This window comes from Chionomys nivalis, chromosome 14, assembly GCF_950005125.1.
Source record: "Chionomys nivalis chromosome 14, mChiNiv1.1, whole genome shotgun sequence".
Lineage (NCBI taxonomy): Eukaryota > Metazoa > Chordata > Mammalia > Rodentia > Cricetidae > Chionomys > Chionomys nivalis.
In genome coordinates this window covers 11,057,300-11,073,729 of record NC_080099.1, presented here as the reverse complement: position 1 = coordinate 11,073,729, position 16,430 = coordinate 11,057,300, and the positions used below count along the sequence as shown (strand labels likewise).

General features: G+C 39.9%; 1 protein-coding gene across 3 annotated transcripts in view; it reads left to right on the top strand.

Annotated features, from left to right (window-relative positions):
- Smad2 (SMAD family member 2) overlaps positions 1-7,306 on the top strand; it is a 66,112-nt gene extending 58,806 nt beyond the window's left edge. For all 3 annotated transcript variants that reach the window (XM_057789041.1, XM_057789038.1, XM_057789040.1), the window contains 5 exons: positions 775-828; positions 1,709-1,921; positions 4,311-4,448; positions 4,652-4,796; positions 6,603-7,306. In XM_057789041.1, the coding sequence (XP_057645024.1) occupies positions 775-828; positions 1,709-1,921; positions 4,311-4,448; positions 4,652-4,796; positions 6,603-6,726 (674 nt within the window). In that variant the 3' untranslated portion in view covers positions 6,727-7,306. The remainder of the gene's footprint in view (positions 1-774; positions 829-1,708; positions 1,922-4,310; positions 4,449-4,651; positions 4,797-6,602) is intronic.
- The last annotated feature ends 9,124 nt before the right edge of the window (positions 7,307-16,430 follow it).

The following is a 16,430-nucleotide window of genomic DNA, read 5'->3' as shown; positions in this document are numbered from 1 at the left end:
GTACTTATTTCCACCTGGCTCTGTAGCTGACGCTGGCCTTCAACTCCTGATGTTCTGCTTCTGCCTCCTAGGAGGTGGGATTACAGGCATGCACTACCATCCCGGATTAAGACTGTGCTTGTGCAGACCATGTTTTTGTCTATTGTCAGTTATACCTTGCAGGTGTTAATGAGAATGTGTGCTGGTACAATCTTTGTGGATGATAATTTAGCCAGGATCTATCAAAATTGCAAAGGCATCAAGCTTTTGACCTGGCACTTTTTGAGTTCCTTTCAGAAAAACTGGGGCTAATCAGGTGTGAGATCAGTTGCAGTCTCGGTTCCTAAAGTCAGCAGTCGTCTCTCCATTACTGTGATGTAAGTTAAGTTAGGCCACCAGCTGGTACAGGGAGCTAGAAGAGCAGTACAGAAACAGAGGCACAAGTGGTTTCTAATGAGACAACTCATGAGCATGTTTAGAACTGTTACTGTGTGTCTTGAGAAGGGGGACACAAAGCAGAAGTATAGTCACTGATGTATTTCATAAACTATTTCTGGAAAGATACACAAAGAGCTGTCAGTAGTGGGCTCCTCTGGGTAGTGAGAAGACCAGTCAGTTTATGTGGACCTCATGTTGTAGCCCCTGGCTGGATTAAACTAAAATAAGTCGTGTGTTTTTTATCCTTGGGGTGTAGTTATCTGTATATTTATTATTGGTGAAAAAGTCAGAACCATTTTATTGGTACTTGATTGTAAGTTCTGGAGAAATGTCAAATCCTTTTCTTCTCTGATGTAGGCTCCCCAGCTGAGCTGTCTCCTACCACTCTTTCTCCTGTCAATCACAGCTTGGGTAAGTTGTTGTTACTTCCTACTGTTTTCACTGGATTAAAGAAAATCCTCTCTGGGAATTATTTTTGTATGTATCAAAAAATTATTCATATGGTTTATATCAGTGACATTAGGAAAGATGGATACAATGTGTTGGTGCTGCTTTCTATTGCAGGCAGTCTGAGTCATTGAAACTGTTCTTTCTGAAGTTGTATAGATTTTGATGGGTGTTTATTTCAGATGTATCTTACAAATTGTCTTGTTTTTTTCCTCTTGTGATTTTCCTTATGATACATCTCAGTCAAAATGACAAATTACTTGCATGTGATACGCATTTTCTGTTAGTGAGTTGTCCACTGGTGCCAAAACTTGCACTCTTGTCCTCTGCTTCTTACATGTATGAAGGTAGACCGTGTCAGGAAGTGTGTTTCTTATGTGTAGGAAGGTAGACAATATCAGGGAGTGTTTGTTTCTCCCACCGTAATAATCTCTTCTTCGTGTAGCTTTCGACTTTACTCAGCTTTATGTTTTGTCCTATCTGGAATTACCTTCTCAGTGTGTTTTAGAAATGCACCCAACCACAGCAGGCTGATCCATAGTCTGGTTTTTGTTGTTTTTTTATTTTTATTTTTTGTTTGTTTTCAACAAGAACTAGATGAAAACTAATAAATAATCCAACATAAATTAACTTTATGAGATGGGGAAATTTTTAAAGATTGTGTATCTGGTGTGATCTATGGAAATAAATTTTATATGAAACACTGAAAATCTGGTCTAATCTGTTTAAACCAGTCTAGATGCTCACACAGTGACTTCCTGAGCCTGTCTGTTGCCATGGAGTGTGTTCATGGTGTTCACTCTGTTTTACATTGAGTTGTTCATACAGCATTTCTTCCCTTCAGATTTGCAGCCTGTTACCTACTCGGAGCCTGCCTTTTGGTGTTCGATAGCATATTATGAACTGAACCAGAGGGTTGGAGAGACCTTCCATGCCTCACAGCCCTCGCTTACTGTGGACGGCTTTACAGACCCATCGAACTCGGAGAGGTTCTGCTTGGGTTTGCTCTCCAATGTTAACCGAAATGCTACTGTAGAAATGACAAGAAGGCATATAGGTATGTCTTATTTTCTTTGTGTGGAAAGAAAAGTTCAGTTTACTCATAGTGTAGACAATATGTGGTATTAGGTCTAAAGTTTGTATGAAAAAGCCCAACTTCATCTCCATCTGTGAACCGCTTTAATAGAGCCTTGATGATTCTTTTTTTTTTTTTTTTTTTTTTGGTTTTTCGAGACAGGGTTTCTCTGTGGTTTTGGAGCCTATCTACAAACTTCTTTTTTTTGTTTGTTTGTATTTGACACGCTTTATAGTGAGAAGTCCTTTGATAAGTATATATTAAAAGTGATTAACTTGCTCAGTCTCTTTTAGTCAAAAAAGGGCAATGTTTAGTCTTGATCTTTTTCATTTTTTCCCCTCCTCTCAGTGATTTTATATCTAATTCAGAATGCAGTCTGGAGCTTCAGAATTGAGTGGAGGATTTCTGACAGTCCCATGAAGCACGTTGGCCTGTGTGAGGTCAGCACTGCTTTCCCAGTCATGCTGGGTGGGATGCTTCTGCTGCTCCTCCACAGTAGAAAGTGGGGCATTCTGGAGAAGAGATGAAGTGTAGACTCGAGAATCCAGACAGGAAAGAAACTTGTCAAACGGTGAAATATTCCCACTTGCCTCCTAATTTAAGTATGAAAATGGTTATTTTTCATAGATCTTGTTTGCATTAATAGATTTGTTGTAAGTTTTAAAAAGATAAACACATTTTTGTCTTTTGTCTTTTCGAGGGGATCACCACCCAGCTCTGAGATAAATCACACATGGAGGCTATTCTTAGTTATGAATGTCCAGCCTAGTTTGACTCACTTCTTGCCAGCTTTTCTTAAATTATACCTTTTGCTTCTGGGCTTTTTATTTCTCTTACTTCTCATCTTACATTCACTCATACTCCGTGGCTGACTGGGTGGCTGGATGGCTGGCCCCGGTGTCCTTTTCTCCTTGTTCTTTTGCTCCTTCCTTTTCTCAAATGTCTCCTATTTATCCTCTCTGCCTGTCAGTCCTGCCTCAACATTGGCCGTTCAGCTCTTTAGTGGACTATCAGGTGTTTTGACAGGCAAGGAATCACAGCTTCACAGAGTTAAACAAATACAGCATAAACAAAAGCAGCACACCTTTACATCGTTAAACAAATGTTCCACAGCATAAACAAAAGTAATACAACTTAAAATAATATTTCCCAACACATTTTATCTTAGTTTTCAGTCTAATGTGGCAAGTTCCCATGATTATAACCCACATATACCCAGATTTTCTGGGAACCTTAGTGTTTTGTTTTTAACTGGAGGGGAAAGAGTGTAGAGCTGCAGATTCTGAGCATCGTCTGGTCAGTTCTTTACCTTCTTCAGCGTTCTTCTGCCTTTTGGGGATTAACCATTTCCTCCTGCAAAAAAACGATGTTGATTACCAAAAGTTGATGTATTGTGAAATGATAATGGCTAGGGAATGTGTTGGCTTTATGTGCGCTTCTCAAATTTGATTACATTAGGTCATCTTGTGTCCAGAAACAGTTCCCGTGATTTTATCTACATTGTTTTATTTTTTTTTATTAGACCTTTATATTTTAAAGAAAATTAGTGGTTTCCTCTGCCCTTGAGCTCGTGTCTCCCAGCAAAATTTTAGTTCACTATAATTTTAGATTATCTTTTATATTTTTTAAACTTTGGATTGTTAGTTTATCATGTGATCAGGGAATAGTCTGAAAAGTCTGCCTTTGTACTTACTTGCTGTTCTTCCCACCCACCCCTGTGTTGGGGGTTTAATCAAGGATTATGTTAGTGCTACACAGGCACACTTTCTGGGTGTATCCTCCAGCTTGAACCCTGTCTGTTATTGATAACTAAATGCGTGGTTGGTGTTTCACAGTTCGAGTCCTCAGACAGTAGGAGGGCAACAACTGCATTTAGCCTCTGCATACGGTTTGCTGGTTGTTTCACTACTGCATGCCAGGCTGATCTGCTGCACTTCAGTTTTGTCTGAAGTATGTGATTGCGTTACAAAGTAGACATTTGCATAGCAGTGTAGATGAGATAGTTTTGAGTCTTTTCTTAACCTAGTGGTGTCTTTAAGGAAAATTTGCCCAGACGATAGTTAAGCTTTTCAAAATTAGCTCAATTTTTAAACAAATTTTAAAGCAGCAAGTAATTTTGTATGAAACTGTCTCACTGTTGTGTACTTTTTCTATATTAAAATGTTTTTCATGAGTGTTACTTTGAAAAAAAAATCATTGTTGAAATTTCTTGGGGAAAATGCTGTGGTATATTTCAGAATTGTAGCCCAGGAGGAAAGCATGGCTGTGAGAAAAGGTCAAGGAAATACCTTAGAATTCCTTCTAGATGCTTCTCTCAGTAACACTGAAGAGAGTTAAGTGTTCTGAAATAACCATGTGTGTTTTGTTTTAGGAAGGGGAGTACGCTTGTATTACATAGGTGGGGAAGTTTTTGCCGAGTGCCTAAGTGATAGTGCAATCTTTGTGCAGAGCCCCAACTGTAACCAGAGATACGGCTGGCACCCTGCAACAGTGTGTAAAATTCCTCCAGGTATGGATTCACCTAGGTAAATAAACTGTCATATCAACAGTCAAAATAACATAAGTCATATCAGCTTGCTTCACTAACTTTCTAATTGCTAATGATTTTAGGAATTAGGAACTAAATTGCATGCTTGTTCTAAACATAAATTCCCTTTAAAACTGTTTTCTAATATGATACTGTTTTTATATCTTATTATTTCTCAATTCTAGGCTGTAACCTGAAGATCTTCAACAACCAGGAATTTGCAGCTCTTCTGGCTCAGTCTGTCAATCAGGGTTTTGAAGCCGTTTATCAGCTAACTCGAATGTGCACCATAAGAATGAGTTTTGTGAAGGGGTGGGGAGCAGAGTACCGGTATGGATCCCATGCTCAGTATCTAGTCTTCACTCTGGTTATTTGTAGTCTCTGTTGCATGTTCTGTAGCTCATTATATCTGCTTTGTACAGATCTTTATGTAGAATAATAAAAGAAAGTGGGTTAAGGACATAGCTCAGTTAGTGGAATGCTTGTGTATCATGCATGAGGTGCTGAATTCAATCTTTAAAAACAAACCAGGTCCTACGACGTGTTCAAGGCCATGATAAGCTACATGAAGTCCTTAGTTAAGAAAGTTGGAGGCCAGAAGATAAGAAACTGAAAAATTATGCACTTGTGTTATAGGAGACTTGACTAAATTGCTCTCACAGTGCATTACCCCAGTCAGCCCATGTTAGTATGCTGTATCTCCAGCCTACTGCACATGCAAGCACAGCACAAATTCAGGCATGGAAACTCAAATGCCTGTACTTGGAAGTTGGCTAGAGCATACTGAAAACCCGTGAGCAGGGCAGCGATTCCGTGTGCTGCAGAGCTCTACATACATTCCTGGATGTTTACTCCCCCCTTACCCCACACACATTTAGATAATGTGTATATGTGTGTATCTTGTGTATATATGGATCTCTGCTTGTGTGAATGTAGGTGCCTGTGAAGTTCGGGTGTAAACTGGGAGCTACAGCTGTTTGAGTTGCCAGATGTGGGTGCTGCAAACTCAGTTCAGTCCTCTGAAAGAGCAGTGCATACTCTTTAACTGTCTAGCCATCTCTAGCCCCTATTTTTCCAGTTTAAATGCTATTGGGCATGAATTGTTTGCAGATGGAGAGCTGATAATAGCCTTTTCTCATGTTTAAAGGATGTCGTGTTGAAAACTCAAAAGTAAATGTATTAACTGACACTATAGCAAATAAGATAGAGCTAAAGCCAGTGCCAAAGACCATAGTAACAAGATGTTCTGTGATCCAGGGAATAGGCAATGGCCCCTTTGTTTAAAGCACCAGAAGATTTTAATTTTGCTTTTTAAACGAGAAGCCGAAGGGATGTTGCTGACAAAGATGTTGCTCATTTTGTCTCTAGAGAAAAGTCAGCTCCAAGTCTTAACATTGTATGGCAAGGTTTTAGTTTGGGTTAGCAGGCTTTAAATTTGATTTTTTTTTTTTTGACTTAAACTTCATTTGATACATTTAAAAGTAGGGTGACCTTATGTGTCAGTTTCCCTAGGGCACTCTTTCCTGGTTTATGTCTCTCCTTCCTGCCTCATTAATAGTACTACCAAATTCTCTCTCATAGGTATCCCGTGACTATACTAATTTAACTTGAGAAGAAAAGGATGTTTTTGTAAATCTTTCAAAAGATGAAATTCTGGGGAGATGGCTCAATTGGTAAAAGTGCTTGCTATGCAAGCATAAGAACTTGAGACTGATCTCTAAGACTCCTAGGAACCAGACATGTCTGCATGGAATGGTGTTGGGATTTGGGGACAGATAGATCCTAGGAACTTGCTGGCCAGCAATTCTAGCTAGTATAGGGAGCTTCAGGTTTAATGAATGGATGACCTTGACTCAAGGGAACAAGGTAAAGAATAATTGAGGAAGACACTCAACCCAGACTGTTTCCTCCATACAGCTCCTCTGGCCTCTGCATTCACTTGTACACACACGCGTATATATGTACCCCACATAAATAGATAAAATTTTTGAAAAAAAATTCATTACATTATTTTAGTAATAAAATTATTTTCAAACTAATAATTCTATATACCAAATTGATAATTATTCTAAAAAGTAGATTTTATTATGTACAGCCTTTTAATTTCCTAATTGTTTTTTGTGTTCTTTGAAACAGGAGGCAGACAGTAACAAGTACTCCTTGCTGGATTGAACTTCATCTGAATGGCCCTCTGCAGTGGTTGGACAAAGTATTAACTCAGATGGGATCCCCTTCAGTGCGATGCTCGAGCATGTCATAAAGCCCATCACTAGTCAAGTCCATCGAGAGACTTCGTGTAACAACCTCTCTGTCATAGTATTTGTGTATGATCCCGTGGACTGTTTGCTATCCAAAAATTCCAGAGTGAAAACAGCACTTGAGGTCTCATCAGTTAAAGCACCTTGTGGAATCTGTTTCCTATATTTGAATATTAGATGGGAAAATTAGTGTCTAGAAATGCCCTCCCCAAAAGGGGAAGAAAAGACTTAAAGACTTAGTGATGTCTTGTTGGGCATATGACAGTGTCCCAAAGGTTATTAATAACAGTAGTAGTTATGTGTACAGGTAATGTATCAAGACCCAGTATTGCAGTACTATGCTGTTTGTATACATTTTTAGTTTGCATAACTGAGGTGTGTGTGCTGCTTCTTGGTCTAGGCAAGCCTTTATAAAGTTACAGTACCTAATCTGTTATTCCCACTCTCCGTTATTTTTGTCTTTTTTAATATATAATATATATATATTAAGATTTTCAAATTATCGTTTAGAAGCAGATTTTCCTTGTAGAAACTAATTTTTCTGCCTTTTACCAAAAATAAACTTGGGGGAAGAAAAGTGGATTAGCTTGGAAATCCTTAACCTTTATGTGTCCAATGGATCTTAGCAATCATTCTTTCTGTGTGTATTTATTTCCTGCTTAATTTCATTAGAAGGAAACCTTACTGGAAACTTCTGGGCTCTTCATCCTGTTTCTGTTCCAATACAAAACAAGACAGCATGATGTCATTGTGGTAAATAGTTGCACTGATGGCTGCTAGGGTAGTTAATCCTGGGTCCAGTGATTTGTGGGGAGTGAGCCTCGTTTTAGAACCAGGCTCCCCAGATGATAATGGACTTGTATAACCTGTTGGTCTGTTGATTAACTTTCGTCTCAGAACATGCACAGGTCACAGTATAATTATTTTCAGGGCTACTCTAGAATCATCTCAGTATGTGTTTCCTTCTTCCAAAGCCAGTCTAATAATAAAGGATCTTTCTGTAAAGGCAGCTGACCTTCTGCCTCATTTCGCTTAACTACCAGATTGTATTACAAAACAGACCTTTGGCAAATGTACTTGTTTCTGCAAATACATAAGCATGACACTGAGGTGTGGTCAGCAGGTGGGGCCATCTGTTTTCAAAGTGTGCTGTATGTGATTCATAAATGGGATGTTATATTACCTAGCTTCAAAATTTTAAAGGTTGGGAACTAAGCCGTTATCAAGATTTTTAGCCTGCTTTTACCTGCAGTCTTGAGTTCTTGACTAATCCTGGGTGTGTGGATCATGGACCTTTCCGCTCTGCAATAAGGGGATTCCAGCTGTTCTGGTAGTCCTCCGATTTGCAGCACACAACAGTCATGTTCAGTCTTGATTCCCGTCTCGTTTGCAACTCCATACAAATGGAGAATACTTCCTGATCTCCTTTTTGTAAATTTTCATATTTTTGCAGACAAATACCTTTGGTACTTACTCTTTGAAACCATACTCATATGTATGTACAGATAATCATTTTCAATGCTTTTCAACATTTGTTGTTTTCTATTTGATATTTCCCATTTTCTTAAATTTGTGTGCGTATGTATGTGTTCATGTAAATTTGGTATAGTAATTTTTTATTCAAATATTTATTGTTCACCTGTTAATGTGCCATGAACTTTCTTAACCTTTGGGTGAAGGTGAACGAGATAGCTCTAGTTCCTGCCTTTGCTGAGATAGCAGTTGAATTAGCTCATGCTCAACAGGGTACTGTTTAGAGTATGACAGATAGGATGCTTCTGGTAGGACAACAGGAAGGCATCTGGGAAAGCGATGCTTGAACTAACACATAACCTAAAAGGGGTGAGCCATGTGAAGAGCTGAGGGAGATCAGCACTGTGGCCACAGCATCAGCCCCAAAGGCCCAGCTCACGGAGGCTATTGGGCATCATAATACATACCTGCATACACCCAACTGTAAAAATGAGAGTGGCTCTTCAGCTTGTAATTTGTTGAAGGTGGCACTGCTTTGTGATAGGCTGCTTGTCATCTCACTGTATTCCAATCCTCAGATCTTCATTCCTAACAACCCTCTCTCACGCAAAGATTCACCAGTATGGAGAGCTGCTGTTGCTTCTGGACTCGTTGCTGCACACTGATTATCACTGCTTCTGCTGCCCATCTTGGGAGAGAGGAAACGTCCTGGGCATCATTGCTTCTGAGCTGCTGGAGAAAATCGTTGTAAAGTGCCCCTCATTGGAAGTTTTCATAGAATGAAAAGCTTGTGCTGTTGGGACAGTTTGGGGCCGCGGGCAGCTTTGGAAGTGGTGGAAGGTTAGCAGACAGGCTAAAGTGATGCTGGCAGTGGGACACATCTCCATGGTTTGGGTTCCAGATGATACCCAGGGCCTCCTCTTGGTTGATTTGTCCTGATTTAAGTTATCTGCATTATTTAGCATCTCTGATCAATGGGAATTTGAAAAACTTTTTTAGGCCAATCTTTGAAATACCACCGAATTGGGCTCTGGTTTAAAGACACTTTCCTGCTAGAGTCTGAGCCATACCAGTTAACACTGACTGCATCATGGTATATATACATTTAGTCAGTCAGCATAGTTTTCTGATGCCTGTTGTTTTCCCAGCCACTGTGATTCTGCGACAATGTCCTGGCCCTTGAATTGGGCTTAGTCCTGTGGGAATTACTGATGCTTTCAGGGCCTGTCACTTTGCCAAAAGGGATCTGCATGTGTTTTCTTTTTTTTTTTTTTTTTTTTTTTTTTTTTTTTCCTTTTTTTGGTTTTTTTGAGACAGGGTTTCTCTGTGGCTTTGGAGGCATGTGTTTTCTTAAGAACTAAATCCTTTAATGCTATATTCTATATTTGCAGATTGTTTAATATCTAGGACTTTTTTTTAACCTTAAACAATATGCAATTTAGTGTAGTAGTATAGTTCATTTGTTTTTTAAGCTGTCAGATTTCCCCCTGGTTTCTTTAACTTGACATTGGTTGTGCCTTGGTTGTCAGTTTATCTAGACCAAGACTCCAGTCATGTTAGTAGGCTTTGCCAGTCGAAATCAAAGAAAGCAAATGCCCTTTTGGTTTCTCTACCTCGTTCAAGAGCTGCCTGAGTGTATCTCTAAAACATTTTTTTCAAAGATTGTTAAGTACTTGGAACAGTTAGGAGTCCTTTTTTGCTGGAGGGTAGCTAGGCTGGTAGTGGGGTATAAAGTACCATGAGACAATCTAAGCTGGCTCTTCCCGTTTGCCCTGTTTGTTCCCTCTGTGCAACTTTCTCAAGTGTATCTTCACAGTGCAAGCCAAGGACCCTTCTCTTATTGTGGCTTAAGACCTTGACCTAATACATCCCACTCCTTATTTGTCTCCTTGCTTGTGTGCCACACTTTGCTCCCCAAGGCTTCCATGCTTTGTGCCCTCCTGTCAGCTGTAGTTTTCTGTATTCAGTGTTTCTCCCTTAGGACTGTGCACTTCTTCGCACTCAGGCTAGGATTCCTCGGGCTGCTGTTTTAATTGTACAAGTGGCTCTGGAATTTAATATAATTTAGATGGTAACAGCATCTCCATCCCTTTTTGGGGGCATTCTGAATTGTCAGTTTTAGTACAATCAGATGATGGTATGTGGTCTTGAGAGAGACAGATACCTGCTGTTGGTTCCTTTTCTCTTTTCAAGTTTCCTTGACTGTTAGATTTGTTCAGATTACCTTTTTTTTTTTTTAATTTATTTATTTTCGAGATAGGGTTTCTCCGTAGCTTTTTGGTTCCTGTCCTGGAACTAGCTTTTGTAGACCAGGCTGGCCTCGAACTCACAGAGATCTGCCTGCCTCTGCCTCCCGAGTGCTGGGATTAAAGGCGTGCGCCACCACCACCCGGCTCAGATTACCTTTTATCTGAAGGAGATAGAGGGACAGATTATTTCTTGGTGTAATTTATGTATTTCAAAACTTGGAGTCATAAAATACTGAGTTAATCTCATGAATGCTTTTGTGATAAGACCTAGTTTCATGTTTGTGTGACTCCTGGGCAGTATAGCTAGCTTATATATATATATATATGAGAGCTGCCTCAACGTTTTAGTTGTATTTAGAAAGTATACACACATATACTCGCAGAAAAAGTAACAGCAGGGTCTTCTTAACAGTGATGAGTGATTATGTTGTTTAAATCTCAGATCTCAGTAAAGACAGTCCTCATTTGCTTATAGACCTTATCCTATGTGACAGAATCAGTATATTTAAAATGAAGTCTACCACAGTCCTGATTTGATGATTCAGCTGATATGCTGATGTTTAGGCCCTGCGGTAAAAATCATGGGAAATTCATTACCCCCAGTAAAGCTTTCCTATTCCTCTTCCCTAATCTGTCCACCCAGTGCTGAGGGTACTTGAATAGCACGGCAGATTATATTCTTCATTTGTTGTCCACCCCAGTGAGATGCTGCTTCAGAGACTGAGCAGTACCACCACGAAGTCAAACTCCTTGTACCTAATGCTCACCTAAATGAAGGTGCTTCAGGCCTGACTGTCTTGGCTATGGTCAATAAACATGATTTTCTAAGGCTTTGGGGGCCTCTGTTTGCTAATACCTCAGTGTTCCTTGGCTTGCTTCTGTTAGTCTTAGCGTGGACCCCAAGTTTCACAAATGCTAGAGATGTAGGATTCTTAGGAAGAAGTGTGGTGGCGGTGAGACAGGCTTATTAGCTCTGTACATGGGATTGTGGCATTTTTATTTTGGTTGTTTTGTTTTTGAGAAAAAAATGACATTCTTCTGCCTTCTCAAAAAAAAAAAAAACCTCAAAATTTCTGGTTCACTGTTTTTGAGTGGAAGGTAAGAATTTGCTTTCTGCCAGGCAGTGGTGGCACACACCTTTAATCCCAGCACTCGAGAGGCAGAGGCAGGTAGATCTCTGTGAGTTTGAGGCCAGCCTGGTCGACAAAGCAAGTTCCAGGACAGACAGGGCTACACAGAGAAACCTTGTTTTGAAGAACAAAGATTTTGTTCCCAATTTCTGACTTAAAATAATCATTGAATAATAAATTCCACAATATAGTGATTTAAGAACAAATGCAAAGCTTTAGAATTAATGGAAAACACTGATTATTACACTTTCCAACCAGCTGCTACCCTTCCAGCTGTGACTTTAGGGTTCTTGGCTGGTTGCATTGTTAGTCACTAGGTGACCTCCATTAATAAAGGTATTAAATTGTTCCTTTGCAGTTGTATCATAGGGTTGGCTTTAGGAGTGTTTGTCTGTGGGATAAAGGCTTACAAAAGTCTTCTTCCTGGGGGAAGTCCCTAAGAAAATGTCTCTTTGACACTCTCAGTGTTGACCCCCGTGGACTGACTTGGCTGCAAAGGGACAGTGCTTGGTTGGTACACATCTGTCCTCACCTCAGGAGTATAGGCAGGTATTGGCTTGTAGAGGAAGTTTACAGGGATTAGTTTAAATCAGGAGAATAGTTATATGTAACATTTACGTAAAATGCATGAATTTTGATTATAAGTAACCAATTTTTGGAAGACACCAGATTCAACCTGTGAATTTGCCCACGTGTCTACACATATATAGCCAGCCTTTTTCTTGACAGAATGCAAAACTCAGATTGGGCACAGGTTTGACCAGCTTTACCTCAGACTCCACTTAAGCTTTTCTTGACCTTAAAGTTTTAAGGCAGAAATATTTGGCTTTTTTAATCGATGGCAGTGATCTGTAAAACTCAGTACTTTCTAGTGGGCTAAACTAAGAGAAGCCACAGGGACTGGGACCGCAGCTTTGCAGGAAGCCAAATCAAAAAGCTTTGGAGAAGTGCTGTTACTCCCTGCCCCCAAGGCCGACTTTCCTGAGAGCACAGTACACGGTGGTGTGACTCTAGATCTTTACTAGTACCTTCAGTTGACTGTCTTCATACATGAAACAAGAATGTGGGAGTAGCTGGCATTGAAGGTCTTCACATTTTAAAGGGATGTAAAAAGATACAAGGAACTCTAATATTCATTTAACTCAGAAAATCTCAACATATGGTAAGATACTATGTAACTGGGCGGAGTAGGAGACAGTAAGTCTTGTGTGCAAATGGGTTTCAAGATGAAATCCTGTGCACCACCACTAATTGTTAACTAGCCTTTCATTGCTTCCAGGCTTCTAGCAGTGTAGCCAGTTTGGAGGAAGTAGCCTTTAGCAAGACAACTGAAAGCCTGATGTTCCTAATGCTCTTGGAAATTCTTTTCTCTAGGCATGTTAATGAAGGTGACCAGCCCTGCTGTGCCTGGGACAAGTGTCCCAGACGGGCAACACTCAGTGCTAGACCAAAGTAAGTCCCAGGGGTCCTGGGAAGAGTTGTCCACCTAAGGTATCCTCAGGATTTATTCTCAGATTGATGTCATTATAATTGATACTGCAGTGGGTTGCCTCATGGTTGTCAACGTTTCCAGGATTGACCTGTGTGCCCCTCTAGTCGCTTACTACTATGAATGCAACCTAAGATTTACAATAAATAACGAAAGTAGCAAATAGAGTTGATTGGAAAAAGAGAAATGGGAAAAAGGAAATTGGAAGAACAAGATGCTATGGATCTGTGTAGGTGTGAGTACATTTTGTGTCCTTATGAGGTGAAGTTTACATGTTTTGTAACATGGAAACAATGTGATGATAGATTTTCTTTCTCATAGGGGAAAACATGGTCTTCAATGCTTTGGTTTATTTCCTAGTCTGTCCTGCTCAAGAAGCCAGAATGCGATACTGTGTTTTTTGGTGAACGTTGTCTTAAAATTACTTAATGTGTCAACCAGAAGCAGGTAAAGGAATCAGTGCCCTGATAGAGTTGGAGCCGTTTGCTCTCAAGTCTTACGTCCTCCTACTCTCAAGGTGCTTACCAGCTAGACTTGAGTGTGGGAGCCAAGGGTTTTCTAAGACACCATGGACTCCATAATGTAGTATGGCAGTCGTGAACCTTGTTGCTGTTCTCTGGTAGTCCTTAGTGACCGATCTCTGCACACTGTGATGATGGAGATGTTAAGTGTGTTATTTGTGAACCTTCTCTTCACCAATGTCAAGACAATGACGTGGGTGGTTTTTTTTTTTTTTCGTTATTCTTTTGGTTTTTTGGGTTTTTTATAATTAAACAGTGAGCTGAGGCTTTATAGGTGGTTTCAAGTAAAAATTGTGAAATACTTATTTCCCATCCACACCAAATACTTAGTCTATTTAATGTATTAAAGAAATAGTTCTGCTTAGGAAAATGTTGCCTAAATGTTCTGTGATTTCTGGTCAATTTTTATACCGATCTGTGTGCATCTCTGTGTGTTCTCTTTCTACTTTTGCTCTACTGTGTACTGTTGCCATTGGAAGGTGGTCGATTTTCCTAGCATTAAAAAGAACATTTGAGTTATTTTCCATGTCATGATGGGGTCAGATTTGTTTTGATTTTGGTGTAAGGTGATCTTTTTTTCTGGTGTCTACAGTCTATATTATATGAATGCAAAATGTGGATTTTGCATGTGCAGGTATGAGAGAGAGTGTGTGTTTAAATTGTGACACAGAAAAACTTGCTTTGTTCATTTCTCAGACAGGTTGACCCTACTTACCCAAAACACACTGCATAGTACTAGTTTCATGCTTTAATTTCAGTATGCCTGTGGCAAATTAATGATAATAGATAACATTTACATTTAAACAAAATATGGTGAAATTCAGGTTTTCCCTGAAAATGTGTGTGTGTACATGCGTGCAAGCGTGCAGTTTCTTTTTTTTTAAGGTCTCCTTGAAAAGTACCAGAGAACCTAATCTTGCAGGTACATCGTAATCATCATGAAGTAATTGAAAAGCATCCTGGTTGAGCCGTGCTTCCTGTGGCTGAATCTGTGTTTTCCTCATTTGTGGTCATTCTGCAAGTCATTTTAACCACGCTTCAGAGTTAAGAAAAAGAGAACCTCAAAAGCTAAGGTGCACAACCCTATTTGGCATTGAACAGGCTAAGCATTAAGTTAATACTTTTTATTGGGAGAAAAACCTAAACTGGTTTACTACTAAAATTGCTGTAGCACTTTACTGTAAACAGTGGAAAAGACCCTTGCTAACATTCTTGCTGCAGCATCTCTTGAGGTAATAAAATGAGTGTCCATCCCTGCCTTAGGACAGCTGTTGACCAGCCTGCTGTCCTGCTGGTTCTTTGTATTAGAGATCACATGACCGTGTTTGTACAAAGTGGCAGAAGAACATGGGGAAGCATTAAGCCTTGTATTTGGGCTCTTACTGCTTGCACATCCCTCTTTTCCTTAGTGTAAATTGAATTCCTTCAGTACAGGAAACAGGTATCAATCAGCTGATATCATCTGGTGAAGCCATTGTTCAGTACCACACAAGTCCAAGAGGTAGTAGGGTGAAGACTACATTAGCTGTTCAGGTATATACTCAGGGGCTAGCAAGAGGACCCAATGGCTAAAGACCCTTGCTATACAAACTCCTAACCCTGAACTTGATCCCCCAAACTCACAGAAAGGTGAAGAGAAGACTGACTACAGAGTGCTCTTCTGATTTCCGCATGTGTGCCCACACTTAAACCTTACATAGAATAAGAACCTAAGAGCACTTGGGTCTTCCTCCTTCCCTTCCACTCCTCTGGGCTCCTTCCCATCATCTCATGGGCTCCACCTTCATTTTTGACAGACATCTTTTCATCAAAATATCAAGTCCTAAAATTGAGATGGTCACAGATAGGACTCTAAAGCAAACTTCAGTGAAGAGCTTTATGAATATTTGTAAAAATCCTTTTAACTGATCCTTTGTTGAAAAAAAAGTTCATACTGCACACATAAGGACTATAGTATTTGCATTCTTAAACATTAATAGAAGTCAAGGTCATTGAGTGTGGCTTCAAGTAAGTTCAGGGCTAAGTCGGTGAGTGATAGACCAAGCGTTTTTCCCAGGAAGCTTGAGAGCAGAATGTTTGCCATAATAGTTAAAATATAAGTAGGATTTGCGATTGTAACTTGTCAGGAGTTTTTTTGGCTCTTGTTTTGTTTTTTTCTGCCTCATAGTACTGTTCATTACTATAAAAGTTCTGAAATTGAGAAGAGATGTGATCCCAGAGCAAAGAAAAGGTGCTTCTGAACACATGGTTCAGGAAGGACATGGTGAGTGCATTAAGGATTTGGTTTAGGGAGTAATTTGGAGTGGGTTAGCATGAGGTCTTGAAATGCACCTTGTGCGGATGTGTTGACGAGGTTTCTGTCCCACCATGTCCCACAGTCAAGTCGCAAAGAAATACACAGAGGTCTACATTAATTATAAACTGGTTGGTCTAGTAGCTCAGGCTTCTTATTAACTAATTCTTACAGACTACAACTTCACTCAGTATTCTTGTCAGTGTTAGCCATGTGGCTTGGTACCTTTTTTTGGCGAGGCAGTCACATCTTGCTTCCGCTGTTTGGATGACGACTGCAGACTTGACTCTTTCCTCTGCCCAGAATTCTCCTGTTCTTGTCCCACCTCTACTTCCTGCCTGGCTACTGGCCAATCAGCATTTTATTAAACAAGTACAAGAAACAGATCTTTACAGGGTAAAACCATTGTCCCACAGCATGAATGACTATGCAAGAAACCCCAGACATTGCTTATTAAGCATCCATTGAAGGTGCTGATCAGAAGATTGTCAACCATAAGCTTCGGTAAAGATCACATCTGATAACAGTCTGGAGGTCAATGCCACTGGTGG